This window comes from Piliocolobus tephrosceles, chromosome 5, assembly GCF_002776525.5.
Source record: "Piliocolobus tephrosceles isolate RC106 chromosome 5, ASM277652v3, whole genome shotgun sequence".
NCBI lineage: Eukaryota > Metazoa > Chordata > Mammalia > Primates > Cercopithecidae > Piliocolobus > Piliocolobus tephrosceles.
The window spans coordinates 112,465,183-112,481,529 of NC_045438.1; the positions used below are offsets into that span (position 1 = coordinate 112,465,183).

Here is a 16,347-nt window from a genome sequence, read left to right on the forward strand (position 1 = left end):
GCTTTAGGGCCATAGAATGAAGTGCTCCCAAAAAGGTGAAAAATCTCATGTTGTCTTTTGATATGTGTCAACAGATTAACCATTCTGTGTAGTGCCCTGGGAGCTGTGCCCTGGCTGCCATGGGAGATACTCTCAGTAATATTAAAATAATAAATGAGTGAATGTCTAGATCTCTGCTTTATTACCATAAATAGTCTTCTTTTCCTAAAACTTTCTTCACAGAGATATTAAATTGAGGGATATCGGTAATAGTTATGATTCATGCCCAGATTTATTGTGGACAGTTTAAAACATAGTAAGTGAAATCCCATCACAGAATAGTTATTTCCACTGATTTTAGATGATTGGATATTTGAATTTAGTAAAAAAGGTCATAGATAGTGATAATCCAGAGGTAATTATGAATATAGTAATTTTATTCATTTTTTAGGATCAAATGTATCAACTGAAAGTTTTTAAAAATATGTGTGTATTTTGATGTTATAGAAATTATATTTAAAACTCGTGCCAATTTTCTATAATTCCCTTCTTCCTCATAGAAAGCTAATTTTTCAAAACATGTAATTCCCTGAAAATTAAACATGATAAGAAGTTGAGGCAACAGTATCTCTTGATCCCAGCAGAAATTATGTATACAGGATTTGATACTGAATCAGGTACTCCATATACAGACCAGAACAATAGCTTGCCCTAGATAAATACTGAGGGCGGTGGAAACAGGTTTTAGCTTTAGTCCTCTGCAACTGAGGAAACGTGTTTCCCAAGGCATTTTAAAATGCCAGTAAAAGTCCAATGAATAGTCCTCCTCTGTTTGTGATATTTTAATCCGTAAAATATTAAGATTGGTTTTGGGAAGTAAACCTAACACTGCGCTTTTATAAAATAGGGAATCACTATTAATTCCACTAAGCATTGGAGGAAGAAGCTATGTATGCTCTTTAAAATTTGAAACGCGTTTTGACCATTTGATTAAAAGCAATCTCAGTAACTGTTGCTCCAATTGAAATTAATATATAAAGCACTTAAAATGGGGCCTAGCACAGAATATGTGTTCAATAAATTTTACCTATTGTCATTACTATTGCTACTGTTATTATTATAACATTGCTCTCATTATAACTGTAATTATTGGAAGTATTGTTACAAAAGATTACTTCAGACTTTCATGAGATTCACGAACTTGAGGATGATCTGTTGTTCAGCTTTAGTTGTTTTAATATGTTCTTTAAATGTTAAGAGATTTAAATTTTAACCTAAGATAGTTTCTACAGAAAATGTTTAGAATAGATGGCAGGAGCATGACTGAAGATTTTTGTTGAATATTTCACACATTCTTCATCACTAAATGACCTTTTGGCACATTTGTAGGAATCGTCAGTTGGAAGGTATCTCGGTGGTAGCACAGCAATTTCATGAAACCTTAGAACCACTGAATGAGTGGCTTACAACCATAGAAAAGAAGCTGGTGAATTGTGAACCCATAGGAACCCAAGCATCTAAACTTGAGGAACAAATTTCACAGCACAAAGTAAGATATAAATCACACATTAGAGAGGTTCAGTTTTTATTGTGTGGTTTTGTGACATAAATTTGAGTTATGTACTATTGTTTTGTTTAATTGCAAACTAAATCCATTTCACATGTCATGCTTTAGTTTTATTTATGTTTTCATTTTTATTTGTCCATTCTTTTTTTTTTCTTCTTTATTTTTTTAAACTTTGTTTAGGCCTTAGAAGATGACATCATCAATCACAATAAACATTTACACCAGGCTGTTAGCATTGGCCAGTCGTTAAAGGTTTTGAGCTCCAGGGAGGATAAAGATATGGTGCAGAGTAAATTAGACTTCTCTCAAGTGTGGTACATTGAGATTCAAGAGAAAAGTCACAGCAGGTCTGAGCTCCTCCAGCAGGCCTTATGTAATGCTAAGATTTTTGGGGAAGATGAAGTTGAACTGATGAACTGGCTGAATGAAGTGCATGACAAACTGAGCAAGCTCTCAGTCCAGGATTACAGCACTGAGGGGCTATGGAAGCAGCAGTCTGAACTTCGGGTATTTTAATTTATTTTATTTTATTTTATCTTATTTTTTCATTTCAATTGTCATTTCTTAGTCCTTATTTCCATGTCATTTTATGTTTATGATGATTTTGATGAATCACTGTACTCAAAAAAGACTGTTTATACAGATTACTTTTAATGAAGTCATTTTAAAGAAAAGAGTGGCTCTATCCAATTAGCTGGATATTTCACTTTTCATTTTGCTATTTTATTGTTGTATACAAAGACGTATATTAACCAGTACTTCAGTACGTCCACAAAGCCCATTTTCATAGGGCCCTAGGTATTTTCTGAAAAGGCATATGCTGTGAATTATGGTAGACGAACATGGGACCTGGGGCCCGGTGGTGAAAAGAAGAGGTTTAAACATGGGAACAATAAGAACATTTGAAAATGTGAGATATTGACTCAAATATGTCTCTGTGAAATCTAATTAAAGTTCTCTGAGATTAACTAATGTTAATGTTAACTTAAATGTTTTTCCCCCCCACATAAAAATGGTACCTGTGTTTTTAGGTTCTGCAAGAGGACATCTTACTCAGGAAACAAAATGTAGATCAGGCTTTACTAAATGGTTTAGAACTACTTAAACAAACCACAGGTGAGATATCTTTCAAATCAAATCATCATGTGGTCAGCATTTTATATTGTTTTCAAAATATTTTAGGGATGGGAGAAAACCAAAACACTTTATAGTTTTTGGTCCAGTCCAAGACTTTCATTCTGGAGAATACTTTGAAGACCAATCAAGGGGGTGGTTAGGATATGATCTCACTTTTTTCTCATGATCTCACTTGAGTTCTTGATGGAAGTTGTGTGTATTACTCATAACATAAAGCACTTTGGCACGGGAGCTCATCAGAGAAGCCCAGGACAGAGTCACATTACTTTTCCACTTGTGAAAGGCAGATGAACACGTAGGTTGTAGACAATTTCTTTTTAAGATAGATTGCATTGCAGTGACACACAGTATGGCTATGTGCAGAGCTATACACAGGCTGCATTTCTTCATGTCTGAATCACTGAGAAAACTGATACATAGTTTAGTATCTAGATGAGATTTTTAGGACAACTCAGGGAAACTAGTTTTAGTGATTCCTTTGGCCATAGGAATTTCACTATACCTATATCCAGTTCAGCAATATGTATATGTTGGGGGCAAGTACCATTTATTATGTATTGAAGAAATTAAATGTAGAATCAAGAGCCTTGAGCTAGACATCTGAAGCTCAGGACACAATTTTCCTGTGTGTCAAAAAATGAGGTAGAGGCAAATAAAGATCTGTTGGAATAGTGCAGACGAGTAATGATGAGTAAGAGCAGAGAGGCTAAGTATCTCGCCCAAAGTAACCAGCTTTTAAGCCATGCATGAAGTCAATATTTGAACTCAAGCAGTTTTTAACCCCTATTCTTTGAAAACAAAGTCTCATACAGATAGACACAAAAGTACTGCTTTTCACGTAACTAAAGACACTTAGCCTTTTCCAGTTTCTACATTTGTATTTTCAGAGTGATTTAGATTTGCCTGAAGTCTTGGGAAAGATTAAAATTTAGAAAAGGGCTTCTCTTGAGTAGGATTATCTTTAGAAAAATGTCTCCTTTTGTTCTCTAGAAAATTTCATCAGTGTTCCATAATATCTGAAGAAACCCTCCCCCCGCCTTTTTTTCTTTCATAAGAAATAACGTGACTTTGAAATTTTAGGTGATGAAGTTTTAATAATCCAAGATAAATTGGAAGCCATTAAAGCAAGGTACAAAGACATTACTAAATTGAGCACTGATGTAGCCAAGACTCTGGAACAGGCACTGCAGCTTGCAAGGCGGCTGCACTCCACACACGAAGAGCTGTGTACCTGGCTGGACAAAGTGGAGGTGGAATTACTTTCATATGAAACTCAGGTTCTGAAAGGAGAAGCAGCAAGTCAAGCACAAGTGAGACAAAAAGTAAGCTCTGATTTCTGCATTTTGGATTAGTCTTTTATCTTTTAGGGAGTCTTATTCATACAAAAATAAAATTATGTTTGTCTTATGTCATTACATATGCTAAAGGATGCCTTGGTGGGTGGAGACCCAATAGAAATTGGCAGCAGATCAACTGTTTAAACTTTTAGGAGCCCAGATGAAAAGTTGAAATGAAAACAGTATATTATAATTGTTTCAAGAGTCTTATATCTGGGAGTATAGTTGATTACCCAAGGGAAGAATGATGAAAACAGAAAAAAAAGGAAAATGATCATTGTTTCAGAGATACACATAATTTGGTTGGAATACCAATATTTCTATAAGATAACATGGGGTGGGTTTTCTAATTGTATCACAGAGGTAGTATACTGCATGGTAATCATTCCTCTTTTCCAAGAAATCAGCCTCTGTTTTTATCATCCTTGAAGTATGATCACATGTGGGTGAAAGAGAGTTGGTGAGGTCAGGCTCACTGAGCCTGTAATGAGTCTACTGTCATGATTTAAAGCCAGTTTGTCCTCATTTTGAGAGTCACTTAATTCTGGCTTGGAATATCCTGTTCATTTTACTTTTCTGTTACCTGATTACTTAGAGGTTCTCAGAAAGCAAAGAATAATAGGTGTTAACTTGCTTGTTTTTGCTTCTGAAATTTTAAATATTTACATTAAATTTCAAAGATAAAATCTTGCCATGTCGACAAATGAATTGTTCTTTCAACTTCTCAGGAAACATTTTTCTTTTTGCAAAATAGCCTTAAATAAAAAAGGTTTATTTAACTTAACTGAAACTAAGGGAAGGGGGAGTGGGGCAGACCATCACGTTATTCGCCTGCAAAGGACTTGAGCTCCAAGAACAGTTAAAGGAAAAGTCTGTTGAAGCTCTTAAGTGTTACTTATTTGTATGTTTTCAGGAACTGAAAAAGGAAGCTAAGAACAACAAAGCCTTACTGGACTCCCTTAATGAAGTGAGCAGTGCTTTGCTGGAACTGGTACCATGGAGGGCAAGAGAAGGACTTGAGAAAATGGTAGCTGAGGACAATGAACGCTACCGATTAGTGAGCGACACCATCACTCAGAAGGTGGAGGAGATCGATGCTGCCATTCTGCGATCACAGCAGGTAGGGGAAAATGGTTTGTTGTCTAGGCAATAAATTTTCTCCAGCTGTTCCCAGAGCCTTTACCTGAACAAAGATGCCTGTTAATACTGTTTCCATTCATTTGCTGTGCTTCCAAAATGAAAGGGTGGATTTGAAAAGAAGTTGACTGGGCTCCTTCAACGTCTGAGCACCAGGGCAAGGCTAATCTGTACATTGTTAACAGCCATCTGCCTCATTTGTTTCACAGATTTATCCTTACCAAGTCAGACACTGCGAAGATCAGCCCAGCTTTCTAAACAAAATGCTTTTGTCTACACATATGCATATTGCTGCTATTAATTTTTATGTATTGACTAAGTCTAATCTGTATGTGAGTAAATACTGTGAATTGTTATGTAAGGATGTATTAACTGTTCATTTACAGAAAGCTGGGGCAAAGAGAAAGTTTTCTTTTTAAAAAGGAAGCAGTTTTGTTGGTAATGCGAAGTTTTTTTCTGAAGATGACAGAAGGGGGAAAAGATGATAGGTTCTGATTTGTCTGTAACTCCTACAGAATGTATACTCCCAGAGTTTTATAGGCATTCAGCCCTTAGCCACAGCTCCCTGGGAAGACTATGGGCAATGAGTGGGGTCCTGGAAATAGAAATTTATAATACATGTGTTGATTAGTTGAAATTTCTGAGAATATTTACATTAAGTCATCAGATTTACTACAAAGTTTATGTGTGGGGGTGGTATGATATTGCAGTGTACTTTAGAGCAGAGTTTGTGATGGTGTACGACTAAGCTTTCACTAGTGTGAGCCAAAAGCAAGAAGCATAAATCAAGCAGATTCTGTGGGAGCATCCAAAATTAATTTTCTAATGTTGCCATAGAAATGGAATTTATAGTTAGTTCTAAAGCATAATGTTCCACTCCTCATTTTAGTGCTGTGCTGTAGGATCACAACAACTGATGAAATACAGTGATAGCAAAAGCCCTGCCTAAGAAATTTTTGTGAAGGAGGGCATTCATGCTTGAGGAATGTATTTGTGTGACTCTTTTTAAACAGAGGAGTTTGTGTGCCTCATTATTACAGGAAAATGAGGGTGTTTATTTGTGAAGTTTATTCAACTATTGAAAAATATATTTTTTTCACTGAAATGTATTTGAACGTTTCAGAACTGGCATCTTCTCTAAATAGCAAGAAAATTATTCTGTACTCTTGGGAGTAAGATTTTCTTGAGAAGTTGACTATGGTTGGCTGGTTCAGTAAAGTGAGACAGTAATAAGGGCACGGTCACAGATTGAGTTTTCATTGGTTAGTGATCTCTGATATGTGTCAAGGTCATTAATTGTGGCCAGGTTCTTCAAGGTTTTGCATATGTTTTCCAAAGGTGTGGGGGAAAGTAAGTCATAAGTCTTCCGGAATCCAAAATATATATCCTTTAGGAAAATAATGATTTTTGTTTTTGTTTTTTTTTCTGATAAAATCAGTCCTTATTTAAAATTTCAAGATTTTCTCAAACAATACAGAAAAATTCATGAAAGAAAGCATATGTAAGCAATTTGGTCTGTATCCTTCCAGTCTTCCTCTTGAGAGAGAAGAATTTATGTAGTAAAATCATTTTGCAAGAGAAAGACAATGTATATAGTGAAAATCTTACTACCAATAGATTACACATCTTAATGCCATTAATATCTTCTGGTTGTTCATGTGTGTATTTTTATCTTCATTTCTTTGAAATACCTGCAAGTCTGTCCAATGAAAATACCTCCAGTTAGGCTACATAGACACACAGATGTTCAGAGCTGAGAGGAACATACACAGCCTGCGTGGGGATGAAGTGACTTGCCTGTGGTCTCACGAGCAGTAAGTGGCAGAGTAGCAACTAAAATTTAATCCATATTTCATTCTCCCTCACTGCTGTGCCTCCTCATAAATTATATACAGAGAAAAACCCTCAAGGATGGTAAACCATTTTTTTCTAAACTTATTCAATGATCTGCAGGTTCCATTATTACAACAAAGTAGAGGTATATAATGAGAATATTTCCAGCTATAAAGACTGTGGAGGATGAGAATGCAACACTAGAAGGATCATAAAACATTACTGTGTAGGGAAACCCCTAAGAATAGAGTAGTAGGTGGAATAGAGTAGTAGGTATCTGTCTTCCTGGTGTGGCAGAGATTTCGCATTTAAAAGATAAGTTTCTAAACTCATAATTTCAAGTTTATAAAGGAGCTAATATATCACCAAAATATTTTATAAGGTTGCCTACTTATAGATGTTTGGAATTAGGACCACAGTACAGTTTAATAAAAAATGTTTGTTTTCTGTTTTACCCAATGACAATACATCCATGAAATATAAAAAGGAGTGATGAAAAAAACATATCTTTAGACCTGAGTATTAGCCACATGTTTTGGACTATCTGTTTTACATTGTTTAAACAAATTACCATTCTGAGTCTCTTCTCCATATGAAATATGGACACGGTATGACCTGAGCTCATCTTTTTAGACACACATTTAGTCATATGCAATTTATTTTATTAACAGTGACTCTTCCCCCAGACCCCTGCCCCCAGCCTACCAACACCCACACGTGATGGGGTAAGGACATGTGCCTTGAATAATACTTCACAATTTTAAAATTTATAGATTTAATGATTTGTCCCAGTTAAATCAGGGAGAGTTAAATTAGATTTTAAATGACTAGGTGTTCTGTTTTCTGAGCAGAAATATCTCTTAAGATACTTCATATTTTTTCCTAGTTTTAAGGTTGCATGTATACAGATATACCTCCTTTATGCCAACCTGCTTTTTGAAATAACAAAAGCATAAACAGGTTGTCAACTGTGAAGCCACAACCACAGAATGTATTGACTTCAAATATCAGCGTGGAAGATGTCAAGAAAAACATGGAAAAGACTTAAAAGTTTGAAGGGAGAACAGAAGGGAACATACAGATATCTTCTAATTAGCATATACTTTGTAACCACCATGTATAAATTTAGGTTTTTAAAAAGTTTTGATTTGACAGGGTTAGATTTTCTTGTTAATCCTATATCACAATAACAGTTTTGAAAAGATATGCTATTGAACCTTCATAATATAGGTGTGAAGGTCCTATTTGTTATTATCTGAGAAATAATTGAAAAGCCTCAGTAATGGGTGAATGAGTAAGAACTTGTACATTTACTGATACCACCCACCAGGCTCCCAAGTCTCACTCTAGATTTGCAGGCATTGATATTCTGAAAAGGGTATTATTTTTTAAAGCAATTGGGTCTGTTCATTACTTTTAGGAAGAATCTGAATGGGACAAGGCAGCTTGGTAAATAATGATGTTGAGCTAAACTGCCTCCCTTTTACAATACATACCATTATCTGAGTTATAAACTATGTATTTCTGCATTTTAAACCTACACAGAGTAGCATGTCTTTGTTGCTTTCTTTCTACAAGCTTTGTGGAAATGGGGAAAGGCACTTTGCTTGAAAAATGTACAGACTTGGGTTCTGAATTCGGACTACCTTGATTCTTTAAGCCTTAGAGCAATTCATCATCCTTTGCTTCTTATAATGTACAGTTGTCAGTAGTTGCTAAAATATGTATATCTCACCGGGTTTGGGAATCCCAAGCATTCTTCAGCAGTTCTAATTGCTTGGCTTATGTAAGTGGGCCCCGTAATAACCCTGTTAGAAAGGCCCTTGGATTGGTGGTTTAGGTGCAGTTAATGCAAACAACTCATTGGGTCATTAGGAACCAGCCTGGAGAAAAATACCACCTGTTTATTTCTTTTAAAGGACCAGAAGGAAACATCTCCTACGGAAATGAGATTTGTTTAGACCCTCCAGGTGTTGTGGATGGGAAAATATGGGCTGTGTTATAAATAATGAGAAGCAATGTGGGAGGAAATGCTAATCAAAAGAAAGTGATAAGATCCCCAGTCAGGGGAAGGGAGTAAAAAGGATGTCCTTGAGGTTAAGGTTTGCTTATCACTTTGCCTTAAACCTCTATTAAAACCTATTATGTATGTATTGACCGTTGTGATATTTGGCAGTCCAGAAGTCAGACCACCTTCGTTAGAATCTCAGACTCAGCATTTACTACCTGAGTAACCTTTGGTAAATCAGTTAACTTCCCTTTACCTCATTTTTCTAAGTTGGAAATGGAGTTAGTTAATGGTAATACTCACATGATACAGCTGTCAGGATTAAAGGAGGTATTGCATGTTAAGCACTTCGAACAATGTGCTCAGTAGGATGTTGGCTGTTATTGTTTTAGAGAGTGTTTTTCAGGCATATTTAGACGTAGCTACTTAAAATGTCTTGCAGTAACTTTTAGAAAATTCCTGAAATGCTAATTCAACTATAAATAGAAGTTACAGTAGCTAGAGTTGGTGGTTCGACTCCTCTGATGCTATTAAAGTATTTCCCAAATGTAGTTATGGATGCCAAGATTATCAACATTTTATATTAAGTCAAATTTTGCTACTCATATGAGTAGTAAACAAATTTACTAAAATTTGGTCTAGTATATTTCTCTCCATGTTGCTTAAAAATGAGCCATTTTTATGGTCTGTTAGAAATGAACGTTAACTAGTCATTTGAGTGAGTCATAGGCCTAAAATGCCTTGCCTTACTATACATTACTTAATGTAGATCCTGTAGCTACTCCCTTTGTTACTTAACAATATTTGATAATTTAATTTAAAAATTTTCTCAAATGACATATGGGAAATATCTGCTTGAAGTCTTTTTTTTTTTTTCTTAGCAGAGCAAATGTTTGACTTGATCAAAGAAACATTGTTTGGATTTCAGCTTTCCTCTTTTGGCACCTTAGATGATATCACTGTGCTGTTTATTGCTGGAAAGTTTTTTGTATCTTTTTTTTTAATACGGGAGTGTTTAGATATAGTGTTAAATATAGTTTAAATATAGTATTAAACTAATATTAATATTTCACAGCGTGACTTTCTTTATGAGGGCACTCATTTAAATACTGTCCGGCCGAACACAAACGGGTGGGGTGTCACTTTATGTTTTTTTCAGGAACCAGTACAAGAAAAAAATTCATAACTGTTAAATTTTATTCAGACATCTTGCAGTATTTGCCCTCAGATAGAAAGGCCTTGACTGCTTTTCTCTCTTTTATATTCTTTAAGTGAATCATATAATCAATTTTTACCTATAGCTTTATTGTATATGCCTTGAAAAGTAAGAATCCACATAGAAGACTCTTTCACTTGTTTTTCGTGGGGATTCTTTCTCCACATCTGAAGCTGCTGAATTAGTTGATGAAATGTTTTTCTTTTGTTTTCATATTGATCAATAATTGCTAATGAATAACTCCATTTGAAATTAAATAACATCACAGAAACTGTTGAACCAGATTAAGATAGATTATTTTAAATGGTTTCTTGATTTCCTTATAATTACAGAAAGTCTACCTATAAGCTTGACAATATTAAATTTTCAATATCAAAAAATAAATTATACCCCACGTTGATGAAGTTACAGCAAAACACTGCTTGTGGGAGTGTACATTAGCACATTCTACCTGAAGGGCAATTGGGCAGTATATATCGAAGAGAGAAAACACAAATAGGAACTTATAGGTGAGAGGTTACCCACAGAGTTGTTTTTCTTTTTAAAAATTTTTTAAATTTAATATATTTTCTTTTAATTTTTAATTTTTATGAGTACATAGTAGATGTATATATTTATGAGGTACATAAGTTATTTTGATACAGGCATACAATGTCTTATTAAAATTAAACTTGTTTTAACTTAATTGTAAATGCACCTACAGCTGTAGGAAACAATACAGAGAGACCCCATTGTATCCTTTACTCAGTTTTCCCCAGTGGCAACATCTTTATAGTAAAATATCACAGGCAGGATATTGACATTGATACAGTCAAGATACAGAATATTTCCCTCACCACAAGAATCCTTCATGCTGCTCTGTGAGCCATACCCATTCCATCACATCCTATCCTCCCTGACTTCTGTCAACCACACAGCTTTTCTCCATTTCTATAATGTTATCATTTCAAGAATGTTCAAGTATTTTTTCAGTCACAACCTCTTTCTCCTCTCCTTCTGGGACTCTGACAACATGAATATTAGGACTTTAGTTATAGTTCCACAGGTTCCTGCAGTTCTAATTATTTTTTAAGTTATTTTCTATTATTCAGTGTGGGTAATTTCAATTTCTATTTCTAAGTGGTAATTTATTTTCCTTCACTGATTCTTTCTTCTGTCCCCTTCATTGAGCTCATCCACTGAGATTTTTATTTCAGTTGTTTTTCAGTGCTACATTTTCATTTGGTTCTTCTTTATACTGTATATTCTTTTTCTTTGCTGAGATGTTCTATGTTGTTGATGAAGCCTTCTAGTTTTTCATTTGTTTCAACTATGAACATTCATAAGTACTCATTGAAGCATTTTTATCATGGCTGCTTTAAAATCATTGTCAGATAATTCTAACATGTCTGTTATCTGGGTATTGGCATCTGTTTGATTATCTTCTTTAATTCAGTTTGAGATTTTCCTGGCTCTTATATGATATTATGAGTGTTAGAGCTTAAGCTTTCTATTTTAGCTGCCTTCCTCTGTTACCACTCTGGGAGAAGAAGCTGGAGGTTCTACTAGGTGAAGGTAGAAGTCTAGGTTCCCAATTCAACCTCTATTGACACCTAGGAGATGGCTCGTCATTTCTGCTGGGTGGGAGTGGGAGTTCTAGCTCCCTATGTGGTCTCTACTGGTACCACAGTGCGGGTGGCTGTGATGGTGACACACTGAGTGGTGGTGAGATCCTGACTCTCCACTAGGCCTTCTCTGACATCACCCCAGAGGAGAGGAGGGAGGGGCAGTTCATTACTGCTTAGTGGGGGTGGAAGCCCAGCCTCCCCACATGGTCTCAACTGATACTATGGTCTGGGCCTTGTTTTTGGGCAGAAGGGATGAAACTTCTGGCTCCCTACTTGGCATTCTCTAACATCTCCCAGCTGGAGTGTTGAGGACCTTGTCACGGCATTACAAGGGTAGAAGTGTAGGCCCCCCATTTGTCCTTTCTTGGCATGAGTGTGAATGGAGCAACCATTTTTTCTGTAGTGTTTGGTTGGAATAGAGTGGTTATTGTTTCAAAGTTGTCTGTTTTGCTGCACTACTCCTTTCCTGGTCCTTTGGCTAGAGAGAGCAGGCTTGTTTTGGGACTTTGTACCCATTAGTGTTGTGTGGTTGCCAGTTTCTCTAGTATTTAGTCTTACATACGTGAGGCAAAAAGAAAATCCCAGAGAACTCACCACTGTGTTCTTCCTGGCAGCCCAAGCTCCATGGTAGTTCTGTCCTCTTCTCTCCACTTTGCGGAATCTTCTTATATGTGTTTTATATATAATGCCTAGGATTTTTAGGTTTACTTATCAAGAGGAACAGAGAAAAGCTAATGTACTCCATCTTCCCATGAGTTGGCATAGTGTTGCAGAGAGTTTTAAAAGTGTGAATTTTGAAAAATCTAGTTTCTTATCTCCACCCATCTTTCTCCCCAACTGCCTGTTTTCCCACCCTCATCTGGATTTCCAGATGCCTTTGAAAAGCTAGAAGATCTGGCAGTACTGGACTTGATTAGCCAAAATGTTCATTCGTCATTAATTCTTCCAACTGAGGTCATTTTAGTGATCATTTGTTTTCAGTACTGTGGTGTCACAGGCCCATTTTATCCATTTATGGTAACTGCTTGGCCCTGGAAGGCACTAGGGTTTATCCGATGGAAGGCATTGAAAATGTTCATGCTCTTAGACTTGATAGTCACTTTTAGGAATCTACACTAAGGAACTAATTAGAAATGCCAACAGAAATTTATGTACAAGTATCTTCATTATAGGATTGTTTGTATAATAATGAAAATGCAGAAAACTTAAATGAAAATCCAGGTATGCTAGAATATAATGGTATTATTTGAAAATCATATTTAAAGGAGTATGACCTGGGAAATGTTCATAGTAAATGAAAAAGCAGGATATAAAGTTGTTTATACAGTGTCATCCCAGACATTTTTACAAATCTTTTTCTCTCTTGATTTGTGGAAGAAAATTCACTACAGTACCAGCAGTGTTAATTCTAGGTTTTAATTTTCTTCTATATGTTTTTCTCTGCTTTATGAATTTGTACTGTACTTATAAATTACTGTTATAGATTACCGTTATGATCAGGAAAATATTTCTTAAAATATTTAAGAATGCTCTTAAAAATGTTTTCTGCCATTATTAAATGAGATGCTTAAAAATTATACATGAATCATTTAGGGGTATACTCTGCGTATACAGAGATGTATATTTACACATATTTATAAACATAATAGTATAATAAATAAATGGGAATATTCTATTCTTTTTGCTAGGAACCATGTACTTTGATAGCAGAATGTTAGGTGCATGTCATAGGAGTTGAAGTGATGGGTGAAATGATGAAAAGATGGTACCTGGCTGTTGGCTTTCATAGCTGTTACATTTGGACAGTACTCCTAAGGTGCAAATTATTAAGACTGCCTGAAAAGAAGGCAACAGTGCTAGCTGTCCTAAAATCATTAATACAGTACTATAAATCCAACATGTTTTAAAAGCTTGTGTTTAATTACTCTATGGAAAGTTCTCTTTTCTTTAAAATTTAGTCATTATCATGAATTACTTTAGGATGCCATGAGGAGACAAGCTCAGATTTTCCACTTGTGTAATAAGGATATTTCAAAGAACGGTAGATAGGTATTTTCTGGCACCAGGAACAGGAACGTGCTGACCTAATTATTTATCTTTTGTTTAGTTTGACCAAGCAGCTGATGCTGAGTTATCCTGGATTACTGAGACAGAGAAAAAATTGATGTCTCTGGGTGACATCAGGCTTGAGCAAGAACAGACTTCTGCTCAGCTTCAAGTTCAAAAGGTGAAGAAATACATTTCCAATTGCCATATAAATTATTTGCTGGTGTGCTCCAAGTCTATAAAATGTGCTTGTATGATTTACTTTTTAAGACCCCTCTAGCGTAACGTGGTATTTTTAACTACTCGCCTAATTGTTTTCATTTTAGTCATACAATTTCTTGTTTTATTTTTTGTGTTTATTTTGGTAAATCACAGACATTCACCATGGAGATTTTGAGACACAAGGATATTATTGATGAACTTGTTAAATCTGGGCATAAAATCATGACCGCATGCAGTGAAGAGGAAAAGCAATCAATGAAGGTACAATCTTGTCTGTGGACTGGTAGTGGGACTCTTGAAAAAACAGCAGGTGTTGAGCTTTCAGTCCTAGAAAAACACTTTTCCGTTATCCACAGCTGCCATTTAAGCAGCAAAAATAATTAGTTTAAATAAGGCATTTTTCAAGTTTATAGAATAACAGTAAAAGGAATATTTCTTAAGAGAATCACTACGAGGACAATCTTTTTGAATAGGCACAAAAGCTATTAAGGTTTGAGACCTTGGTTAACTGGCACGCATTAAGCATTCAGTTAATGTTAGCTGTATTATTGCCATTATTATCAGTATAAATTATTGTTTTTATATGTATCAACTGTTGTTTATATGCTTCAGAGACATTTGGACCTCTTAATAAAAACCAAAATATGTGGCTCTCTCTAATGCTGAAATCCATTTTATATAAAGTTACAGTAAACTATTAGGGAAAATATGAGCTGAGTAATTAAGGAAGCATTCAGTTTGTGTAGTTTTAATTATCCTTTAAATTGGCAGAAAACCAGCTACAAATAAAAATGTTCAATTCATATTCAAACATCTAAGCAGCCTAAAGAAATTGATGTATATTCATGCTTCTGGTCCCATGGCAAAAAAATATAGGAATCTCTATGCCTAAAATCACATTTTAAAGAGTATTCATTGCTTTTAAGGTAGACCATATACAAAATAATAGAATGCACAATGTAATGATATGCACTCTTATATTTATTTATACTCTACAATAGCAATTTGCTTGTTTATAATTGAATCTTTATTATTTTTGTAAAGACTCTGATGTGAAAAATACAGATTGTCATGAAATAATTTCTGTTATTCAGTGGTTTTTTGGGTTATGATTGTGCTTTATCTTCTGCTATTAGTTTTTGCTATAATTTATACCATAATCTAGATCACTGTGACTACCCCGTTAAATCAGTGTATAGCACAATGGCACAATGTTCTGTCTTGATTCCTCTCTTTCCATTTCTCTTTCTCTTTCTCTTTCTCTCTCCATATATATATATATATGTATATATACACACACACACGTGTATATATATGTACACACACATATATATGTGTATATGTCAAAAATTAACTTTGTTAACTAAAAATTTTTACAATTTCATTTGCAAAAGGTAGTCTTTGTTTTTTTTCTGCAAAATAAATGTTGCCAGAATCATATGAGCCTTGTTTTCTAATCTTGAAGCCATTGTAAGAATGACTGGAGAATTTTGCCTGTTGTTTTTGGAAATATCAGTGTCTTATTCATAAAAACTTGAGGCCCTTTAATATAAAGTGAACTTTTGTACATATAAACCATTAAAATCTGAATAGCTTTTACTGATGTATTCATTTAACATACATTTGCCGAATGCCCACTCTGTCCAGGTGTAGTGTGCTGGACAGAGCACTCTGGAGTGTGTGTCCTTGTTGGCCTGACCAGTTAAACATTTCATCCTTTTATTTTCTAGAAAAAACTGGACAAAGTTCTGAAGAACTATGATACCATCTGCCAGATTAATTCAGAAAGGTATCTGCAGCTGGAACGGGCACAGTCCCTGGTTAACCAATTCTGGGAAACATATGAAGAACTTTGGCCATGGCTGACAGAAACACAATCAATCATCTCTCAGCTTCCTGCCCCAGCCCTTGAATATGAAACTCTAAGGCAGCAGCAGGAAGAACATCGGGTAAGTCTGGTGTGAAAGAGAATATTGTATTCCCCATTAAAAGAGAATCATGATCTTTATGGTGGTTTTTAGTGCTATTAAATATTTACATGATTAAGGCATTTTAGAATGTTGTGTTCTGGTCTGCGTAATTTGCTTACCTCATAATTGCTTCTTATACAGGGTTATAGTGAGAAGACTCATGTGGATAGACTTATTGTATATGTCATTAATTACATCACAACTTGTATAAAATATGCAGTATAAATCATCTAGGTAGAAAAAAATTCCCATTTAAAAATGTTATAGAAATAAGCTTTTGAAGTGCTT

The 16,347-nt window shown here is 35.1% G+C and overlaps 1 protein-coding gene across 7 annotated transcripts in view; it reads left to right on the forward strand.

Moving 5' to 3' along the window:
* Positions 1 to 16,347, forward strand: part of DST (dystonin) — a 501,678-nt gene that overhangs the window by 422,213 nt on the left and 63,118 nt on the right. For 6 of the 7 annotated variants that reach the window (XM_031935627.1, XM_031935626.1, XM_031935628.1 and 3 more), the window contains 8 exons: positions 1,369 to 1,528; positions 1,727 to 2,053; positions 2,578 to 2,662; positions 3,764 to 4,005; positions 4,934 to 5,140; positions 13,929 to 14,048; positions 14,243 to 14,350; positions 15,820 to 16,038. In XM_031935627.1, the coding sequence (XP_031791487.1) occupies positions 1,369 to 1,528; positions 1,727 to 2,053; positions 2,578 to 2,662; positions 3,764 to 4,005; positions 4,934 to 5,140; positions 13,929 to 14,048; positions 14,243 to 14,350; positions 15,820 to 16,038 (1,468 nt within the window). The remainder of the gene's footprint in view (positions 1 to 1,368; positions 1,529 to 1,726; positions 2,054 to 2,577; positions 2,663 to 3,763; positions 4,006 to 4,933; positions 5,141 to 13,928; positions 14,049 to 14,242; positions 14,351 to 15,819; positions 16,039 to 16,347) is intronic. The other variant, XM_031935630.1, reaches the window with a different exon arrangement.